Source organism: Sorex fumeus, unplaced genomic scaffold (assembly GCF_029834395.1).
Source record: "Sorex fumeus unplaced genomic scaffold, SorFum_2.1 ptg000375l, whole genome shotgun sequence".
Taxonomy (NCBI): domain Eukaryota; kingdom Metazoa; phylum Chordata; class Mammalia; order Eulipotyphla; family Soricidae; genus Sorex; species Sorex fumeus.
Genome location: NW_026606431.1, coordinates 5,410 through 25,945, shown reverse-complemented (window position 1 = coordinate 25,945; position 20,536 = coordinate 5,410). Strand labels below are relative to the sequence as shown.

The 20,536-nt window shown below is 52.0% G+C and overlaps 1 protein-coding gene across 1 annotated transcript; it reads left to right on the top strand.

Annotated features, from left to right (window-relative positions):
- Window positions 1-624: 624 nt before the first annotated feature.
- LOC130019020 (centrosome-associated protein 350-like) lies at window positions 625-18,370 on the top strand (the record flags this gene model as incomplete). The annotated part of the gene is made up of 9 exons (XM_056109645.1): window positions 625-847; window positions 3,116-3,276; window positions 5,330-5,466; window positions 9,347-9,429; window positions 10,201-12,122; window positions 12,951-13,358; window positions 13,460-13,606; window positions 14,663-14,785; window positions 15,484-18,370. Coding segments are annotated over 9 exons (3,369 nt in total), but the record flags the coding sequence as incomplete, so codon positions are not given.
- Window positions 18,371-20,536: the final 2,166 nt, after the last annotated feature.

Genomic DNA, 20,536 nt, shown 5'->3' with positions numbered 1-20,536 from the left:
TTTTTTTTGGGGGGGGGGTCACACCCAGCGATGCACAGGAGTTAGTCCTGGTTCAAGCACTCAGGAATCACTCCTGGCGGTGCTCAGGGGACCTATGGGATGCTGGGAATCGAACCTAGGTCGACTGCGTGCAAGGCAAACGCCCTCCCCGCTGTGCTATTGCTCCAGCCCCTAACTTACGCATTTTCTGACTTTATGTCCCTTTACAAATCATCGAGGCAGACCTTTGATGTAGTCTGCCAACTTTTGCATCTTACTCCTTATGTCAGAATGATTGAAAACTGGGCTGGAGAGATTGTGCACCGATACCCGGCATCCCATGGTCCTGCGAGCCCTATCAGGAGTGACCCCTGAGCACAGAGTCAGGAGTCAGCCGTGAGCATTGCCGGGTCTGACACCCTCCCCCACAAAAAAGAGAGTTTTGTAAGCCCCCTGTGAGGGGCTGGGGTCTCCTGGAGTTCCCCTCCTGGCAATGTTGACAACCTGAATTCAGCACTGCTCAGGCCCCGCAGTGCTGGGTATACCCCGGCCCCCTCCAGGACTGCACCCGGTGGTGCTCGAAGGACTGCAGGTTGCCTTGGATCCAAGTGGTCAGCGCCCCTCAGGCCTGGACTGTCTCTCCAGCCTCGGGGACTGGAATTTTCTCTAGGCCGTGAAGCCCGTGTCACAGAACAGCTGTCCTGTGCTTTTCTGTTCCAACAGTCACCTCCCAAAAGCTGCACGTCTGTGTCAAAGCAGGAGTCCAGCAAAGGGAGCCATCGGAATGGCAGCCAAGGCCGCCTGCCCTCCAGGTCCCACCAGCATTCTCCCAGCTGGTCCGACGAGTCTCTGTCCGTGACACAGTCCGGTAAGCGAGGGGGCGGGGCGGGGCGGGGGTGCTCCATGCTGCATCTGACTTCTCTCCCGTGCAGTCTCTGTCGAGGTATCCCCCTTACATCACACACTGCTTGACTTTTCACCGACAGACTTAGCTCGTTTTTCACTTTTGCGTATTGAAAATGTCTTTTAAAAAAAATTTAAGTTTATTTTATAGTTGTTTGCAATAATGGATTCCATGCAATATTTTGACACCAGTCCATCCACCCTTACACCTTCCCACCACCATTATTTTGAATTTTTCTGCCACCGCTCAAACCTGCTGAAAAGGCAGATGCTAGATCATTTATTTTGCATTGCTTGTTATGAATAGCATAAGATGTCATGCGGTCACAAGAATAGTCGTCGTGCACTCCTGGCATTCTGAAATTTTAGATAATTAAGATCTGAGGAAATCTCTCCAGCGAGCTGCTTAGTTCTGAGATTCTTTCGTGCGTGTCTCTGGATCATGGCCCTTCAAAAGCTTCAGTAGCAGCCAGAGGCAGTTTGTGGGCGTGACCTCCAGGGTCCCACAGGGACGAGTGATGAGAAGGACCAGCCCATCCTCTATCCCTTGAGGCCTGGAGTTTGAACCCACGTACCTGCACCTCTCGTTGGGACGAGGTGATGAGAAGGACCGGCTCATTCTCTGTCCCTTGAGGCTTGGAGTTTGAACCCACGTACCTGCACCTCTCATTGGGTTCTGGAAGTTGGCGGCTGCCGGGATTCTTAGGGGGCAGGTGGAGGGATGATGCCTGCTAGGGTCTGAGGCACCTGGTGAAGTCAGCCTGGCTTAAAGTCGGCGCCATCTCTGCAGCGAGCTGCTCAGTTCCAGGATTCTTTTGTGTGTCTGTGTTGAATACTTCTTAAGCCAAGCGATGGCGGCTGAGTTGCCTCCCAGAAGTCATCTGTTCTTGGGCACGTGGGTGGTATCCAGCTTTTGCTCACCATGAATAATGCCGCAGTGGACCCGGGGGTGCAAGTGTCTTTAGGGCCCTTAAGGGCAGGTGCCAAGAAGTGAACGTGCTGGGTCAAATGGAAATGCGACTTTTCGGTTTTGCTTTTTGAGAAACATCCACACTGTCTTCCAGCCGTGAGTGCGCATCCCGGCCAGCTCTCGTTTTGTGCTTTGTGATATGTGCCAGTCCCTCTGCCGTGCGTTCATCTCTCGTTCTCGTCTTGCTTTGCATTTCTATGACGATGAGCGATGCAGAGCACTTTTCGAGATACCTCTTGGTCATTTATCACTATCACTATCACCTCGTTGTTCATCGATTTGCTCAAGCGAGCGCCAGTAACGTCTCCATTCATCCCTGTCACGTGCTAGTGTAGCCCGATGGAATATTGGGGTCTCTTTCAGGGTCAGGGGAATGAGGACCATCCTTGTTGCAGTTTTTGGCATATCGAGTACGCCACGGGGAGCTTGCCAGGCTCTGCCATGTGGGCGGGATACTCTCGGTAGCTTGCTGGGTTCTCTAAGGGATGGAGGTTTTTGGAGCAGCCTCTAATCACCTTTACAGGTGTTTCCAGTCAGGCATATTTGGGGGCATGATACTCTCAGCAGCCTTCCAGGTTCTCTGAGAGCAAGAACTAGAGAATAAGACGTCGTTTCCGGTAGCTTGGTTTAATAGTCTCTGAATCCTGGCCGTTGATGGGATTACACCGCAGTTTGTGGGTGTAACTGTCTAGCTACTGGAAGATGGGGGGATCTGGGTGGAGGAGGCCCAGTCCCGAACCGAGCAGGCTTGGAGATCTCAGCCCCGGGTCCCGCACACCTGGGTTCCTCTGCCGGTTCCTTCATGGTCATTCCTATGTCCTCTTTAGGAAGTTTCTGCGTCTCTTGGGTGCATTGATCTCGGATATTAACCTTTAATATCCAATGAGTGGTGGGCCAGGTGTCGTTCTTTCACCCGGAAACAGTTTCTTAAAGCGTGACCTGTTTCACAGCTTTCACTGACCTTGAACTTGTACGTTTCCAGCTACTTACCTTACCGAAGCAGGCTCTCTGGAAACTCATTTGCAGCTTCAGATAGCGTAGTTGGAAAGTAAAAGCAAATTCACTCTTTCAAAAGAATACAGGAAAGGAGAGTTACAAATCGCCAATACATTTTTTTTCCCCAGAAATGCAAATTTCTTCCTCTGCAGTGTGAGATCGACTTTATTTAAATGGAGCTTTTGGCCGCTGCTTTCCAGTACTAGGTCACTGAGTTTACACTCTTCTTGCATTGCGAGTGAGTTAGGGATTTGGGGTCTCTTCCAGAAACTGCCTCTGACCAGAGTGACATCGAAGGTCGGATCCGAGCCCTCAAGGATGAGCTGCGGAAAAGGAAGTCTGTGGTAGAGCAGCTGAAGCAGGAGCAGAAAAAGAGGCAGAAGGAGAGGCTGAGAGCCCAGGAGGCCAGCCTGATCAAACAGCTGGAGGTCAGACTGGGCGCAGGGCTGGGGCTCGGAAGGGCATGAATTCGGGGATCGTGTTATCTGGTGCCCCCTTGTACCCCATTCTTCAGCAAGCTGAGCTTCTCTAAGTAAAAAAATCTCACTTAAAACATTGAATACCGTCATATCAAGGATTTTTAAAATAGGGGACAGAGCAATAGCACAGCAGGGAGGGTGTTGGCCTTGCATGCGGCCAACCCAGGTTCGATCCCCGACATCCCATAGGGTCCCCCACGCACCTCCAGGAGTGATTCCTGAATGCAGAGCCAGGGGTCAGCCCTGAGCATCACTGGGTGTGACCCAAAAACCAAAAAAAAAAAAAAGAATTTTTAAAATAATTTAAAGGAAGGGTCTTTTTAAAATAACAAATATCAGGCCTATGGGTGCTTATGCCCTCTCAGTCACAGAACTGGGAGATCTATAATTCCAGCTGTTGGGATTATTGCAGATTGAGACTTTTTTTCCCCAGCAGAATCATTCCCCAGAAGTTAGTGTAACAGAATAATCACTGTTTACATGGTTTTTCTCTCAGGCCCCAACAGCCTGCCTGATTCTGCCCCAGACTCTAGTATATATTTAAAGGCCGAAAGTTACTGTATCAGGGCTGGAGCACAGTGGGGAGGGTGTTTGCCTTGCACACAGCTGGCCCAGGTTTGATCCCCAGCACCCAATAAGGTCTCCTGAGCACTGCCAGGAGTGAGCACAGAGTGAGGAGTAACCCCTGAGATCACCAGGTGTGGCCCCAAAACAAAAGGAAAAATTAGTTACTTTATCAGAGCAAGATAATGTGATGGAAGGGAGAGTGGGAAGGGAGGGCCTTAGCCTAGGGGGGAAACGCCTAATGATTGACAGGCGTCTGTGTGTGCATTCATTCTGTAGTCTAGATTGACCCCTGCTTCGTACATAATGACTTCAATGCCGTGCTAATAGGAATAGTCTCCAGTAGTGGTGGTGGAGTTAGCCCAGAAGCTGGAGCAAGAGAGAACAGGTGGAGGGCATTCCTTCGGTTTCATTCCAGTTAGGATTATAAACCGGTTCAGTTTGCTTTAGCATAACTAGCAACTTGAAATCTTGTTTTGTACTTCTGAACTTTCCTGCTCCCAGCATACTCTTCCCTCTGTATTCCCAAGTCCTTACCATCTGGTACGACTCTCATTGAAACGCTGGTGGGCAGACCATCGTAAAGGGACCACAAAATGTTCAGAGTGTAATTAAAGATATACTTAGTTATTGCCATTCTTCCTATTGTATGGCATAAACATATATATAAGTATGTCTTATATACTTTTATAATAAATGATATTTATGATATATAACTGTAATTACCTAGAGAAGTCGCCTGTCACAGAGCAAACTTCCCATTTCATATGTATTAACCTCCTGTGGATTGAAACGGGACAATTTCCCAGTTGATACCAGGATAGCAGTGGTAGTCTGAGCCAGACACTGAGCGGGGTTGCAGTAATAAATAGTCTGAGACAGACTGGGTGGGATTGTAGTGATGTGTTAGACTGGGTGGACTTGCAGTGATAGTCTGAGACAGACTAAGCAGGATTGCAGTGATGTGTTAGACTGGGCAGGGTTGCAGTATTAGTCTGAGACACACTGGGTGGGATTGCAGTGATAGTTGGAGACAGACTGGATGGGATTGCAGTGATAGTCTGAGACACACTGGGTGAGATTGCAGTGATGTGTTAGACTGGGCAGGGTTGCAGTGATAGTCTAAGACAGACGGGGCAGAATTGCAGTGATGTGTTAGACAGACTGGACAGGGTTGCAGTTATGTGTTAGATAAACTGGTCGGGGTTGCAGTGATAGCCTGAGACAGACTGGGCGGAATTGCGGGCATAGGTCCTGCTTATATTGAGACCATTTCAAGAACATGGCGTAACCATTTTCTAAGCTCTACGGGAGCTGGGTGAAAGATCTTTATTCTTTCTTTACCATCTGAATATTTTGTCATAAAATACGCTGTTGTATCATTTAAAGTACTTTGTAAAATATTCCGCATTGTGATGCTCTGATTTTTCTGACTTAGTCGTATGACGAATTCATCAAGAAAACTGAAGCTGAGCTTAATCGCGATTTGGAAACGTCACCAACCGCCAAGCCTCAGATTAAAACGCTCTCCACCGCTTCCGAGAAACCCAAGATCAAGCCCCTTCCACTGCACAGGTACACATTTTTTGATGACTTGCCTAGATTTTGCTTGTCAACAAAACCAAAAAAAAAGAGAGAAAGAAAGAAAGCTTTTGGTTCCCAAGCGGCGGGACAGACAGAAACACAAGCTCGGTAATGCAAAAGCAGTAGGAGTTTTATTCCAGTATACTGAGGTCAACTGTCAACTGTCTCACCCACAGAGTGGTCTCTTGGTAGCGACCCCGACTTCAGGCAGCAAGCAGTTTGTATAGGGTTTGATTGTATAAGCAGTACATGCCTTATTGTTTCAGAAAGAAATCTTACTTAGTTACCAAAGAAAGGTGTTTTGGCAAGTGTTTAGGGTAACACGGTCAGGCAATAGTTAAACAAGTTTCCAGTAACAGTTCATGGTTACATAAGCTGCTCGTTCTTCTAGGGTTAACAAAAGGCAATTTCTGGGGCATTTTGACTGGGGCATAGTGATTGATTGAGCCCACTTGCTGGGCCCAGGAACTTTCCCAGGTGGGTTCAGGTTGGCTAGTTACACATTGTTTCATTGCTGGGACACTGAGACTGTTTTTGTTCTGTAAGGGAACCCGAGGCCTAGCTAATTTTGCTGATTTCTGCTGCCTGTCATGGCGTCAGTTTCGCCCTTACAAAGCTTGTCTATTATCAGACTGAAAATACAGAAGTGCAAATATCAACTGGTATCTCTAGAATTGCTAAAGTGAAATTGTTATGTAGGATATAAATCAAATTTATAATGAGGTACACATTAAAAAGTCTATTTTGAATCCTGAAACCCTGAAACAGAGCAGGTACTGAGTAGGGCCCAGTATTGAAGACAGTGACACCATGCATTGTATAGACCCTTGGAACGAGCTTGGCGTTGTTTCAGAGTTCTCATGCAGTCTACACTTTTTCACTTTGATTTTCTTCTGGAAACCTATCTTGAGAAAAATATCTATTTGTATATATGCCATCGTTTATACTAGTAAGACACTGAGTCCACCTTTGTGTCTGAGAACAGGAGCAGAGCCCCCTAGTCATCAGCTGTGGGGCTCGGAAGGGCCCGAATAGGATGCTCTAATAAATGCAAGTACCAGAATTGCGAACTTGCAGCCTGGTTGGGACCTGGAAGCAAGAGTGGGCCTGGGAATGGGGACATTCCCGAGGTAAGGGCCTTTGGGAGTGACCACAAGCGATAAAGAGCTTGACGTGTCCTAGAAACTGGATACTTAAGACTGGCTCAAGGGAGCGGAAGATAAACAGAAACCAAATTCTGTGTCCACTCATCTGTTCTCGGGTGCTGGGGGATCCCCAGGTTCTGGCTACTGTGAATAGTGCTGCAGTGAACGTAGGGGTGCAGATGGTATTTCTGCTGTGTGGCGTTGGGCCCAGGGTAGATTCCCAGAGCAATATTGCTGGGTCGTGTGGAAGCTTGATTTCTAGGGTTTTGGCCGAATGCCCATATTGTTTTCCCAAAGGGCTGGCCCGGTTGGCATTTCCGCCAGCAGTGAGTGGGTCCCTTTCTCCCACATCCGCGCCAGCACTGGTTGTTCCTGTTCTTTTGAATGTGTGCCAGTCTGCCGTAGAAGCCAGATTCTGAGAAATCTGTTTACTCTTTTAATTTTTAGAAACTGCCAACCCTTTGAAGATTTTTTAGTTCAGAAGCAGGGGTGTTTATTACAAAAGTTCATTTTGATTCATTAGTATCCCTGAAAGAATCTTGACTTCAAAGCAAGTTCTCTAGCAAGTCTCTGGCCCACTCTGCTCCCATTTTAAATCAGTATTTAGATTCCTACAAAGCAGGAATATTAGGAGGACATGACTAATGGTGGTGAGGGGTAGAAGACTTAGAACAGAAACGTCCATACATACAGACTATGCCTTAGTTGTTACAGTTGCTCTTGTTTTCAGAATATTGGTGGAGGAAGCGATAAAAAGATAAAAGTTTAAATCACCTCATACCTACTACCTCAAAATCGCCAGCATCAAAGCTGATAAGCCTCCTGAGGTCATTAGGCTAAGCCTTCGTGTCCTCTTCGTTGGAGGCTCTAAACTTGTTTTTACATGATGTACTATGTACTGCTGAATGGTTTTAGAGTTTTATTAACCAAGCCCCTGAAGGATTTTGACCAGAGAATGACATAACCTGGCATGAGTTTAGAGAGTTCTTTCTGGAAACTTTCAAGAACAGGGACTCGGTGGCTTTTAGGAAGATCTGAGCAGCTGACTCCTGAGCAGGCTAGAGGGAATTGAGGAAAACTTCGAGTGTCTCTTATGAGCGGGCAGAGTCAGAGTCCTGGAGATCTTAGTGGAAAACCATTTCTTTCACTGAAAGTGTCTAGTTTTGGGCTGGAGTGATAGCACAGCAGATGGGGCGTTTGCCTTGCACGCGGCCGACCCGGGTTCAATTCCCAGTATTCCATAGGGTCCCCCAAACAGTGCCAGGAGTAATTCCTGAGTGCATGAGCCAGGAGAAACCCCTGTGCATTGCCAGGTATGACCTATAAAGCAAAAAAAGAAAAAAAAAAAAGGGTGACTAGTTTTGGCTTTAGTATGTCAGATCCCTGTGGGTCATCTGAGTGGCATTAGCCAAAAGGAAATACCAGGGTTGATCTCTCTGTCCGTCTACCTAGTGGTTGGAGCCCTGAGTCTCACAGCATCAGCCTGGAAAACTGTGTACCCAGAGAGAAGGGGAGGAGCTATGGGTCTCAGCATTAGCCCGGGAGGCCGTGCACCCCAGGAGGCAGGGAGGGGGCCATAGGCTCCATAGGAGGAAGCAGCGTTCTTTAGAGCAGTTTCAAGGAGGCTGGACTCCAAACCGAGACTCCGAACCGAGTATCAGTGAAAGTGAAGAGAAGGCAAGAAAATAAGGATGGTGAATCTGCAGATGCAAGGGGAAGAGGGTGGTAGTTGAGCTGGGGCAGGGGCGACTGGAGCAGGATGTAGGCCGTTTGTTTAAGGCGAGCTGATAAACGAGGAAGGAAATCTCCAGATTCAAGGGCTAGAGATTATCGGAGAAGGGGGGGGGGGGTTGGTTAGACGGCGAGCCAGGCTGCGGTTTGGAGTCTTGAGTGGAAGCTGTTGCTTAAGCAGTTCACTTTGGACTTGTTTTAGAGCCTTGGCTTTCAGTCCTTGCAAATCAGTCACAAATCACAAATCATCCTGTTATTTGTCGATTGCCTCGAGCAGGCCCCAGTAACGTCTCCTTCATCCTAGCCCTGAGGTTATATTCAAGGCTCTTTAGGAGAATGAGACCCATCATTGTTACTGGTATTTGGCATATCAGTCCTTGCAGATTGGAGAAAAGACAGTTAGGGTGACGGAATATAGATAAAAGTGTGTAGGTAGAAAGAATCAAGAACATTCATGCCCGGCCGGAGAAATAATATAACAGGGAGAGCATTTATTTGCCTTGCACACGCTGGACCCAGAACCGGGCCGGGTTCAATCCCCAGCGCCCCATATGGTCCCCCTTGCCCCACCAGGAGGGATTCATGAGCACAGAGCCAGGAGCAATTGGCTGCGTGTGGCCTGAAAACCTGAAAAAAGAAAGCATCTTTTTTCAACAGAAAACATCCATGCTTGATCCGTTGGTCTCAGTGGAAGAACCTAGCAGGGCCAGCCCCAGGTCACAGGGCTGAGTGTGTCGCTGGTCCCCTGAACCCCACCAGTCATTGCCCCAAGGCCAGAATAAAACAGAGCCCAGCAGTAACCAGGGAGACAGTTCACATGGCCGAATACTGCCTGGCCTGTGCACGACACCAAGGGGTCCCTAGCACTGCATGAATACAGCAAGGTGCAGGGCTAGAAGGCGTCCCATAGAAGGGACCTCAGAGTCTCCGCTTCGTGTGCCATGTCAGTAGCTGCCAGCAAAACCGTGAGCTTCTGTCCATCCATTTCCCCCCAGATCGGAGACAGCAAAGACTTGGAAGCCACTGACAGAGTCAGAACGTTCCAGAGGATCCCTGGGGTCTGTTTCTGAACAAGTCGGTAAGTAAACAGAAAACGACAGGCCTCCTTCCTCAAAGGATTTCTGTGATGCCTACGCATTCCTGCCTCTTTATTGTCCTGAGAATACGATAGAAACTGAGACCAAAAAAACAGACTAAAATGACTCATCAGTATCATCAGCATGTCTTAGTATCAGCTAATCAGGGTCTGGAGCGATAGCACAGCAAGGAGGGCACTTGCCTTGTACACGGCCAACCTGGGTTCAATCCTCAGTATCCCATAGAGTCACCAGAGCACTGTCAGGAGTGATTCCTGAGCACAGAGCCAGGAGTAACCCCTGAGCATTGCTAGGAGTAAACCCCCACATATCCCCCCAAAAATGATCGGTCGTGAAAATCAGTCTCTCCATGAACTCAGATTCGCTTTCTTCATTTTATAAGACAGTGCTTAAAGAATTATTTCAGGAGCCAGAGGGGTAGTCTAGTGGGTAGGACGCTTATTTGCATGCGGCCAACCCGTTTGATTCTAGGCATCACGTATGTTTCTCTGAGGACCACCTGGAGTGATCCCTGAACACAGAGCCAGGTGTGGACCCCCCTAAAAAAATTATTTCAAACTCAAAAGTTTTCATTCATTTGAATGTTCTATTTATCATAGCTACAAGTATATTCTCTTAAAGGAGAACTCACCTTCTGTTTCAAACAAGAGAGATTGTTGTTCCGAGATCTTTCTAAGATTCTGTTTGAGATTTTGTAAGCTTTGATTCCAGACAGCGAAGAACAGTGATCAAATACTGTTTTTTCCTTTAAGATGTTGCCGGGACAGATACGGAGAGATCGTCATCAGAAAAGTCTCTGTCTGGCTCTGCAAAGAGAATGGTTGAATTGGACAGCCGAACAGAAGAGCATTTTCAGACTTCATCTCCAATTCTCAGATCCTCCAGGAAAACCAGGGCAGACCCTGGGGCTTCTCTTGAAAACCTCCCTGAGGTACTCAAGGACTTAAATGTGCCCAGTCGAATTCTGGATGTGTCTGATATCAAGGCCGAAGAAACTTCGAGTCAGAAGTCAGACGTACCAGATGTGGGTCTCGTGGACTCAGAAGAGAGCGCCACCGGAAGTACCCGTTCGAAGCCGTCCGAGGAGTCTGACGTCTTAGTGAAACTAGACACAAAACAAGGACATTCGTCGGCAGTTCTTCCCAAGGAAGATCTTTCCTCAGAGTCTCTGGACATGCAGAACAACCTGATTCGGTTGGTCATTAACCGTCTCCATCAGAAAGAGCCCCAAGATGGGATGGACCCGAGTCCAGGCGTCCCGTCGGAAGGAGACTCCCCCTTCTCAGAGCATCTTCTTGCTCCGAGAGAGACATCCTACTCGGAAGACTTTGAAGCGTCCTCTTTCAAGAAAGAAATCACGGCCGGGTCGTGCGGAGGTGACGTGGCAGCGTCCCCCGTGCTCACGCTGCAGAGGGACACCGCGTCTTGCCGAGAGCGGTCCCCGTCGACCCGGAGCTCCGGGAGCAGTGCCACGAGCTTCGGCAGCGACGATGAGATCAGCGAGTGCCTCAGCGGCAAGAGCCTCTCGGCCCCCAGCAGCGTCCACTCCGGGCGGCTGCTGGAGCTCAAGTCCCCAACCGAGCTGATGAAGAGCGAGGAGCGCAGCGACGTCGGGCCCGGCCCGGAGGTGACCGGACCCCTGGCCCCGGCGAAGGACTCGGCCCCCGAGGAGCTGCTCGGCCTCCGCCTTGGGGACCGGGTACTGATCGGCAACGTTCAGCCGGGCACACTGCGGTTCAAAGGCGAGACGAGTTTCGCCGAAGGCGTCTGGGCCGGCGTCGAGTTGGACAAGCCTGAGGGGAATAACAACGGCACCTACGACGGCATCGTCTACTTCGTGTGCAAGGAGAAGCACGGGATCTTCGCCCCCCCTCAGAAAATCTCGCGCCTTCCGGAAAGCCTAGACGACCACGCGGGCGCACCGCAAGAGGAAGACGCTTACTCCGATGAACAGGAGCGATACGGCGATGAGGAAGAGAAAGCCAAACAGGGTCCCCAGCTTGAGCGAGAAAAGGATGCGATTGAGGCTCTTTCCGAGAAGTTTCTTCCCGGGACGCAGGAAGCAGACACCTCAGGAGATAAAAGCTTTAAAGCAGAGTCAGACAAGAAGGGACAGGACATTCAGTTGGGGTCGGACTCCAGCGTCGACCGGGAACCGTCAGTGACATCACTGGCTTCCTCAAAGGAAAGCAGAGATCTCTCAGATGCCACCGAGAGGAGCTCCGGTGCAGGCGACGAGACGCTGGACAGGACCTTCTCTGAGGAGCTGAGCGAGCGGCTGACGGGACAGGAGCAGGGGTCTGCCGCGGCCGTCTCGGAGAAGCCGCCCACCCCCCTTCTGGACCTGTTGGCAAGAGAAAAGGACCACTTGGAGGCCCAGATCCGGTCGTCCTCGAAGAAGCAGGTGGAGACCGTCAGCCTGCTGACCGAGAGCTTGCTGGAAGTTTTCGTCAAGGACACAGTCAACCAGCTGCAGCAGATCCACAGAGCTCGGCAGGAGAAAATCCAGCTCAGCAACCAGGAGTTGCTCGAGGATGAGCAGGGAGGAGCCCCGTCTCCGGACCGAACCCCGAGTCTGGACACACGGCCACCTGCCGTCCCAGAGTGCTACTTGCGGTCTGAACTGGAAGATGAGAAAGAAGAGGTGTCCTCGCCCGATCTCTATCCCCGGCCCGTAAGTATCCCCAAAAAAAAACATGTCCTTGCCTCCTCTTTTGAGCACGTGTTAAATCCATCACCCCCCCCCCCCCAAGAGCTCTAGTATGTGCACACACATCCGTGCATGTGTATGACATGCTTGTTAGGGAGAGACCGCGGTCCTAGTTTTTAAAGCCCTCCTCGCTGCTGCTTTTGTCCGAAGCATAATCGCTCTCTGTTAGGTCACTGTGAGGCTGTCACAAATGTTGCAGGTCACTGCTGGGGGGACAGTCCCCACTCACGGCTTCCATGCCCTTTCAGCGTCTCTGGGCAGATGGAGCCCACGGCCCATCCCAGCGATTCCCAGCCCCCCAGTTCTTTGTCTCTGTAACACCTCAGTCATGGCTGTCCAGCAGAGATCACCAGCTGGGGTGTGGATTCCGGTAAAGGTGGAATGTGTGTGCTCTGACCTTATGTGCTCCAGACCATGCGCTTGTTTCCGTTGCTCCTGAGCACTTGAGCCAAAGTCACGATCGTGAGTGACTTGAGCCAGACGATGACCAAAGGTGAGGAACTTCCGGTCTGGTTCCCAGCTCCCAGAATCCAGACAGTCCTTCAACACCAGACTGATGTTGATTCAAAAAGGTGGGAGGAATCAAAGATTTTATAAAACTTCCCGTTAGAAGGCTCCTACAAGCCGACTCCACGGAACGGGCTTATTCTTACGTGGTCCCTTGGGAGGCCCCCAGCTTCCTCGTTTGCTTCTAAAGTCCCGACTACCCAGGTGCGCCTCTGCTTTGTCTCCAAGTGTCGGTGGGCCTGAGGTCACTAACCAGTGCTGTTCGGGCGGGTTCCGTATCTCCAGGAGAGTCCGGTGTTCGGCGCCAGTGGACAGGAAGAGCTTGCTAAGAGACTTGCCGAGCTCGAGGTCAGTCGGGAGTTCCTCAGCGTCTTAGGGGACGACCAGGATTGGTTCGAGGAGGACTTCGGTCTGAGCTCTTCTCACAAGATCCAGAAGAACAAGGCGGAAGAAACCATCGTCCCCCTGATGGCCGAGGCCAAGAGAGCCGCCCCGCAGGCCTGTGAAGTGCTGCTGGCCGTGCCGCACACTGCCCAGGAGGTCGAGCTCCTCGTCCACGGCGCCGCGGAAGAACTCTGGAAGCGCCGAGAGGCAGGGGACGCTCTGCACACCATCAGCGTCCCTGCAAAGCTGCTGGGCGGGACCAGCAACAGTCTGGACCTCGAGAGCACGAGTAAGAGGGTCTACAAACAGGTAGGCGTGCAGCCCGGAGCTCGGCTCGTCGGTGGAACTTCCCCTGCGCCCGGCCCGCGCATTCTCAGCCCTGGGCTTTGTTTCCCTGTTTCTCTCTCAAGGCGGTTTTTGATCTCACACGAGAGATTTTTGAGGAAATCTTCGCCGAAGATCCCAACTTGAACCAACCCGTGTGGATGAAGCCGTCCAGGGTCAACTCGAGTTATTTCCGGCGTGTGAAAAATCCCAACAGCCTAGATGAGATCAAGGTAAATTTTACGAGGGGCTGGAGCGATAGCACAGTGGGGAGGGCGTTGACCTGGCACGCGGCAGACCCGGGTTCGATTCCCAGCATCCCATAGGGTCAGCTCTGAGCATCGCTGGGTATGACCCAAATAAAAAAAAAGGGGGAAAAAATGGTAAATTGCGAGCCAAGCTAGAGAGTATGTCCTTATTTTCTTTTGACTTTGGTTTTTCTCTGGGTGAGGTGCCGGGGACTGAACCCCTGCTCCCCACACGTGGCCTGCATGCTGACCTTAGAGCCATCCCTCCTGTGTGGGGCGGCTGACCATTACTCGGTCATGGGGGCAGTAAGGTAGATGGTCTGCTTCACTCTCAGCCTCTCAAATAGTCATTTCCCGTTTCACATGTAAGAAATTTTATTATTTTATTTTTTGCGATTTTATTTTAAGAAAAAATTAGGAAGTAATCAGACAATTTCTACACATGGAAGTTTGAGGTGAGTCTTTGGTAATTTAGAGATCAGTGTAATATTCTAGAAATAGGGCTGGAGAGATAGAGTAGTAAGTAAGGTGCTTGCCTTGGATGTAGCCAACCCGGATTTGATCCCTGGCCCACGAAGGGTCCCCTGATACCTGCCAAAAGTGACCCCTGAGCACAGAGCCAGGAGTAAGCCCTGAGCACTGCTGGGACCACCCCCCCCCCCCCAAAAAAAAAAAAAACACATGTGTACAGGCTGGCCCTTTCCAGAGGAGAACCACCCACCCTGCATAGGTACAAGTAGCAAAAGGTAATCAAATATTAATTGTATTTTCTTAAAACCTTTTAAATGTCATTCAACTTTGTGGAATGGATCACACACACTGTGTTTTACTTTTAGATGTTGTATGAAAAAGTCAAATAAACGGCTTGAGGATTTGACACATTTTTTAAAAATCTGCCACACTGCTCAGCGTGCTAGGTGGAGGAAATTTGGACAGCACTTTGAACGCTCTGCACCTGTTGGCCATCGCTTCCACCGGCGCTGCGTTTCAGGCCCTCGGTGATCCATGTCATGTCGCCTTCATTTCTCTTTATTTTCACAGAACTTCATAGCAACGGAAGTGCTCAAGTTATTTAGTCTGAAAAAGGAGCCCAATCACAAAACCGACTGGCAGAAAATGATGAAGTTTGGGAGGAAGAAGAGAGACCGAGTCGATCACATCCTGGTCAGTGCACGCGGCCCCGTGTTCCCTGTCACACATGCGCTCTCGGGAACAAACGATTCAGTATTTATCCGGCTGGCAAGTCTCTCAGGAGGCGGGTGTGTGGCCAGGGGAGGATGTGGGGGATCGAACCCGGAACCTCCTACGGGTATTCCCCAGCCCCGAGCTCCTGATGCCGCTGTTTTTTGGACCACACCCAGTGATGCCCAGGGCTGACTCCTGACTCTGCACTCAGAAATCACTCCTGGCGGTGCTCGGGGAACCCTTTGGGATGCCAGGGATTGAACCTGGGTTGGCCGCATGCAAGGCAAATGCCCTCCCCGCTGTGCTGTCACTCCGTGCCCATGTCTGTCTGTCTGTCTCTCTTACTGCCACACCCAGTGATGCTCAGGGCTGACTCCCGACTCTGCATTCAGGAATCACTCCTGGCAGTGCTCGGGGTCCCTCTGGGATGCCAGGGATCGAACCCGGGTCTGCCATGTGCTAGGTCGATGCACTCAACGCTGTGCTATGGCTCCACATCCCCCCACCTCCACCCACGCACACACACATACACACACACACACATACACACACACATACATGGCACCGCTTTAATGCAACAGCTGCGTGTTCTCGCCTGTGGCTCACCTTGTTCCCGCTCAAGGGCCACAGCATTGGCCCGTGACAAACGTTGCACTCTCCCCTCTTGTGCCCCCCAGGTTCAGGAGCTCCACGAGGAGGAGGCCCAGTGGGTGAACTACGACGAGGACGAGCTATGCGTGAAGATGCAGCTGGCCGAGGGCATCTTCGAGAGCCTCTTGCGGGACACAGTGGACGTGCTGAACCGCATCAGCGACAGGCAGGGCCGGGCGCTGCTCGTGTGACAGTTTGCCAATAAACCGCCCCCTGAGTGCTAATGTGAGTCCCGGGCCTTTCTGCCCCCCGACCCGCACCCCGTCTCCATCTGAGCCACAGTGCTGCCGGACCTCACCCCTGTTCGGAAGGACTTCCGGGTCGGAGTTCACGGGACAGTGCAGTCTGGCTGCACGCGCAGCCTTTTCCTCTGGAGACTGTCCGCTGGACTGGCTGTGGGGGGCAGGGCGCGCCCCTGGTGTCCATGGAGTGTGTGGTTCTGCGCCTCATTCCAGCTCGGGTGAGGGCCACAGGCAGCAGTCCAGCCTCAGCGGAGACGGGGCGGAGCCTCCCCTCACAGGAAGTCAGGAGAGAGGCGGGGACGATGGCATCCGAGTGTCCCGGCCCCGTAACCTTCTGGTCTCTCGACAGTATTAAGCCCTTGCCCTGCTTCTCGGCAGACACGTTCACTCATCTCTGCCCGCGTCACTCGCTGGGGGGCGGCGGGAGTCGCCTCCTGTCTCTTTGAGGACCATCTTCTCCCTTACGCAGTTGACCAGCGCCCAGTGGACGAACCGGTTAGCAGACATCAGTGCTGACCTGTGGCTGCGGAAAGGAAATCAGGCTTCCGAGCACGGCCGGAAGAATCGAGACCCAGGCAGGGCGGCTTCTGCGGCCCTCGCCCGGCCTCGCACTTCCCTCAGTCCTTCTGAACCTCTACCAGTACTTCTGAGCACACCGAAAGCCAGAGCCTCAGGACCACCTCAGGCCACCCCGCGCGGACGGCGGAAGCGGCCAGAAGTCACATCGGCCGTCACTGAGTCCAACCCGGCCGCTTCTCCCACCCGGCCAGACGCTGCGACTAGCGCGCAGGACGGGAGCGTGTGCGCCCGAGACAAACGCACCGCCCGTTGTGCCCGTCGTGTGCTGCACAACTCTCTTAATTTATTGCTAGGTAAATTATTGCGAGGTCGACAGTGTGTGTCCGCCCGGAAGTGAGCGTCTTCTTGTCACAGTTCAGCCTTCTGTCTTGCCGCCTCTGGGGCTCGCGCTTTTTGCACAGGAAACCGAGGTTCTCACGCGCCCCTCGAGGGTCAGTGGAAGAAGAGGCGTTTTCCCTCCAGACCACCCACAGCAGCGGGCCTGGGAGGAAGCGAACGAAGGCCCCTCCGAGCTCGGTTCTGCCTCTGGTACCGTTGCTTCCCTGAACGGAACCGCATCAGACTCCAGCACGCGTGCACGCGCGGGGCCTCCTCTGCCCGCGCCCCCGGCCCTGCTCTCGACTGGCCCTCCTAGCCAGCCCTCTGCTTCTCCAGTGGTCCAGAAGAACGTGGCTAACCCAAGGCGCGAATGTAAATGCCTTAATTCCGAAGGTCGGTCACAAGCTTGATCTCAGACACCCCCCTGGACTCACGGCTACCCGCGCCCCTGGGTGTGGCATTCCCATCCCCGTGAGGACAGCCCCAGCACCGGCCGAGGCGCGGAGCATGCGCACGCCTTCCCCGCCGCCCCTCTCTCCTCCACCGCCCCCCCCACTTCACTATGCACATATCCGCACCCTCTTGAGTTTCATCTTGTCATAGGAGACCCTCCCCAACCGTCGTCATTGCAATCTTGCATTTTGCACAGTGACTGGTGTGATAGCTCTTGATACTAAGGAAAGCACTGAACCGCACGCGAGGTCCCGGGAAGGCGCCGGGCCGGGCGGCCGGCCAGCGTGGCTGCTTCCCGGCTTTTTCCTCATGCGCGCGAGGCGCGTAGCCATAACAGGCAGGTGGACTCGGGACAAGCCCGGGTTTGCCTGGTGGTTAGGCAGCAGGACAGAGGCTGCCTGGAGCCTGGCTTTTTTCCGGGCCGGGGGGAACAGCACCTTCTCAGCGGCCTGTCGTCGGGAGGACAGAAAGACGAGTGGGAGTGCGTTGTCCCGACTGTCACCGCTGCTGTCAATATTTTATATAAACAGAGAGGAAGATAATATAATCATAGGGATCGAGCTGTTCTTTTCTCCAGGCTTATTGTTGGCACTAAACCCATTGGAAAAGGGAAAGTTTATCTTGACTCTGGACAACGTTTGGGTTCTAGAAATAGAGGAGGGATAAAAGTCCTGTGAGTCTGTGAGCGCGGCGGTCTGGACGTCAGATTCTCCAGAAAGCACTATGGAAAGCCCGGCCGTCCTTCCCCGGCCTCCAGACCCCACCCGCCTGAGTCCCAAGACTCATGGGCTCAGGAGAAGCGTCAGACTTATGTCAGCCTTGCTTCCTGCTAGAAGAGACCACCCACAGCCTGGAGTCTGCACCTGTCTTAGCATTTTCATTGGGAAATGGGTGTCTTGGGATCAGGAGGGACATGATGGTCACTCGGCCACTGTGTCTTACTGGGCTCCTTTGAACCAAGCTCCGCCTCTCACCAGAATCTAACTTGTCCCCTCGCACTCATCTCCCTTCTTCCTCCCCATCCCCCATCCTCTTTCACTCTTTCATCATCATTTTTCCGCTGAGAAAAAGATCTTTGTGTCAGCAGTAATAGCTCTCCGAGAAGCACTTAGCAGAGGTTAGGAGAAAAACTGACCGAAGTGACTTCGGATTCACCTCTGCGTCCAAAATGATGTCTGCTGTCCAGGGTGCTTAACTCTGGGTGACTTCAAGTACAGGGTACACAGTCCCTCTTCAGGTCGAACAAGGAATTTTCCGCCGAGGGGAAAGTGGGAAGCGTTCCAAAGGAGTTCACGTAGCAGTGATCTTTTTTTTTTCTTCTTTTGCTCGAAAGAAAAGAAAATTCCTTCTCTGACTACAGGTCTCCGAGAAATTATCTTTCAAGTGTTGTGGCCTATTGATAAAAAAAAATATATTCACTTTCTTGTCTTGAAAAAAAAAGTGGCCTTAGCTTTTTGCAATACTTGAATTAAGCGTGTACTCGCACAGCATTAGAAACTCATAACTTTTCTGCAAGAAGTTCCAACCCACATCTTTTACTACCTTAACGATACTAGTGAGCAAAGCAGCAGCGTGAACATAGGAACTACACTGATACAAGTTTCACACCAATCGTAGGGATTCACATGTTTACAAATCATCCTAACTGACTCAGTAAACTGTTTGTATTATAAAAATGTGAAGAAAAACAAAACAAAAAATAAACCCACCCCTCCGCCACCTGAGGTCAAAGGAGGTACTGTCATTTTAACCCACGTTTAATAGCTTTTTCCTCCCGGACTTTGCAAAGCCTTCTGGGTCAGCGCGTTGCAAAGCGTTCCCTGGGAGGTGCCGCCTCCATGTACGTACTGTACTTCCGTGCAGACATGAAAAACGAGCCCGTTTACTGTGTGCGTGTGAGTGCGTGCATGCGTGCGTGCGTGCGTGCGTGTGTGTGTGTAAATAGCCCCTCCAGAGGGCTGCTTTCAGCCAACTGCCACACCCAGTGCCCCATGGCACGGAGGACTTGGGGTGTGGTCTTGTAAGTATGATCTGTAAAATAACGGGGGCCCGTGCCCATGTACACCTGTGTAAATAGATTTGTTAACCGAAATGTACTTTCAGAAGGAGAAATCTGTAAATAAACCGATTTATAAAGTAATGCTCCTGTGTGGTCCCCACTCACTCGCCTTCAGCAGCTTTTGGGAGGCCGTTTCCAGAGAAGTCCCTGCGTTCTGCCATCACCCCGGGTCCCAGGCAACACTTCCCAGGAGGAGAGTCGGGGTCGGGGGGGTGCCACGTGCCCAGGCTCACACAGCAGCAGCATCACCCCTTTGTTTTCTGAGCCTCGTCCTGGGGAGGAAGCCGAGATCACGGACCCTGGCCCCGTGGGGTATCAGTCTGAGAGTCCAACGGGCAGGGCGCTTGCCTTGCACGCAGCTGACTCGGGTTCGATTCCCGGCATCCCCATAGAGTCCCGGAGCCCTGAATGCAATCGGGAGTCAGCCCTGAGCACTGCTGGGTCCCCCCACCCCCATAAAAAGAGGCATCGAGAAGTTTCAAGGATGGGGGCTGGAGCGGTAGCACAGCGGGGAGGGCGTTTGTCTTGCACGCGGCTGACCCGGGTTCAATTCCCAGCATCCCATAGGGTCCCCCGAGCACCGCCAGGAGTGATTCCTGAGTGCAGAGCCAGGAGGAACCCCTGTGCATTGCCAGATGTGACTCAAAATAAAAAAAAAAAATGTTTCAAGGACGAAATGTAACAAATGGCCCTGGGGGTATGCACAGGGGCTCCCGTGAGTGCACTGCGCTCTGTGACGGGTCTTGCTCTCACTGCCCAGCCGGTATCTCTACAGTGACCCAGATTCTGGTCCCCGGTGTCTTCACGGTGACCCGGATGCTGGCCCTCCCTCCATCCCTCCCAGAGTCAGAGCCCGGGGTTGGGGACGCTGGGGACAGCAGGAGAGCGCCCCAGACCGGAACACCTGGCACCCAGGTGGGCTGTACCCCCGCCTTGAGCCAGTAGACCCCACAAAGATGCTCTTGGATCAGGCCCCACCCCTGAATGTTGTAGAAATTCCCTGTGGGGCTGCAGAGCTGGCGCTTCATGGGAGCGTTCTCTCTGCAGGCGTGAGACCCCAAGTTCCATCCTCGGGATCATCCCACATGCTGGGCATCACCCCGCCTTTTGCCCTCCTTGGCTTGGCCTTGCAGCCACGTGGGCAAGCAACGGCCAAGTACACGAGATTTAGCCATTCCAATAGCGACAGAAATGGGGGGTAGGATTTCTGGGAAAATTCTGAAGCCCCACCGCCACCCCAGTTAAGAACTTAAGAAACTCTTGGGATAAGACCCGGTATGTGAGGGTCCCTGTGTGCTGGGTGCTGAGTTAGGTGCGAGGGGGCCCAACGGTAGAACAGAAGGGCAAGAAAAGACTAAATGACCCAGGCTAGAGCGATAGCACAGCAGGGAGGGCGTTTGCCTTGCACGTGGCCAACCCGGGTTTGAG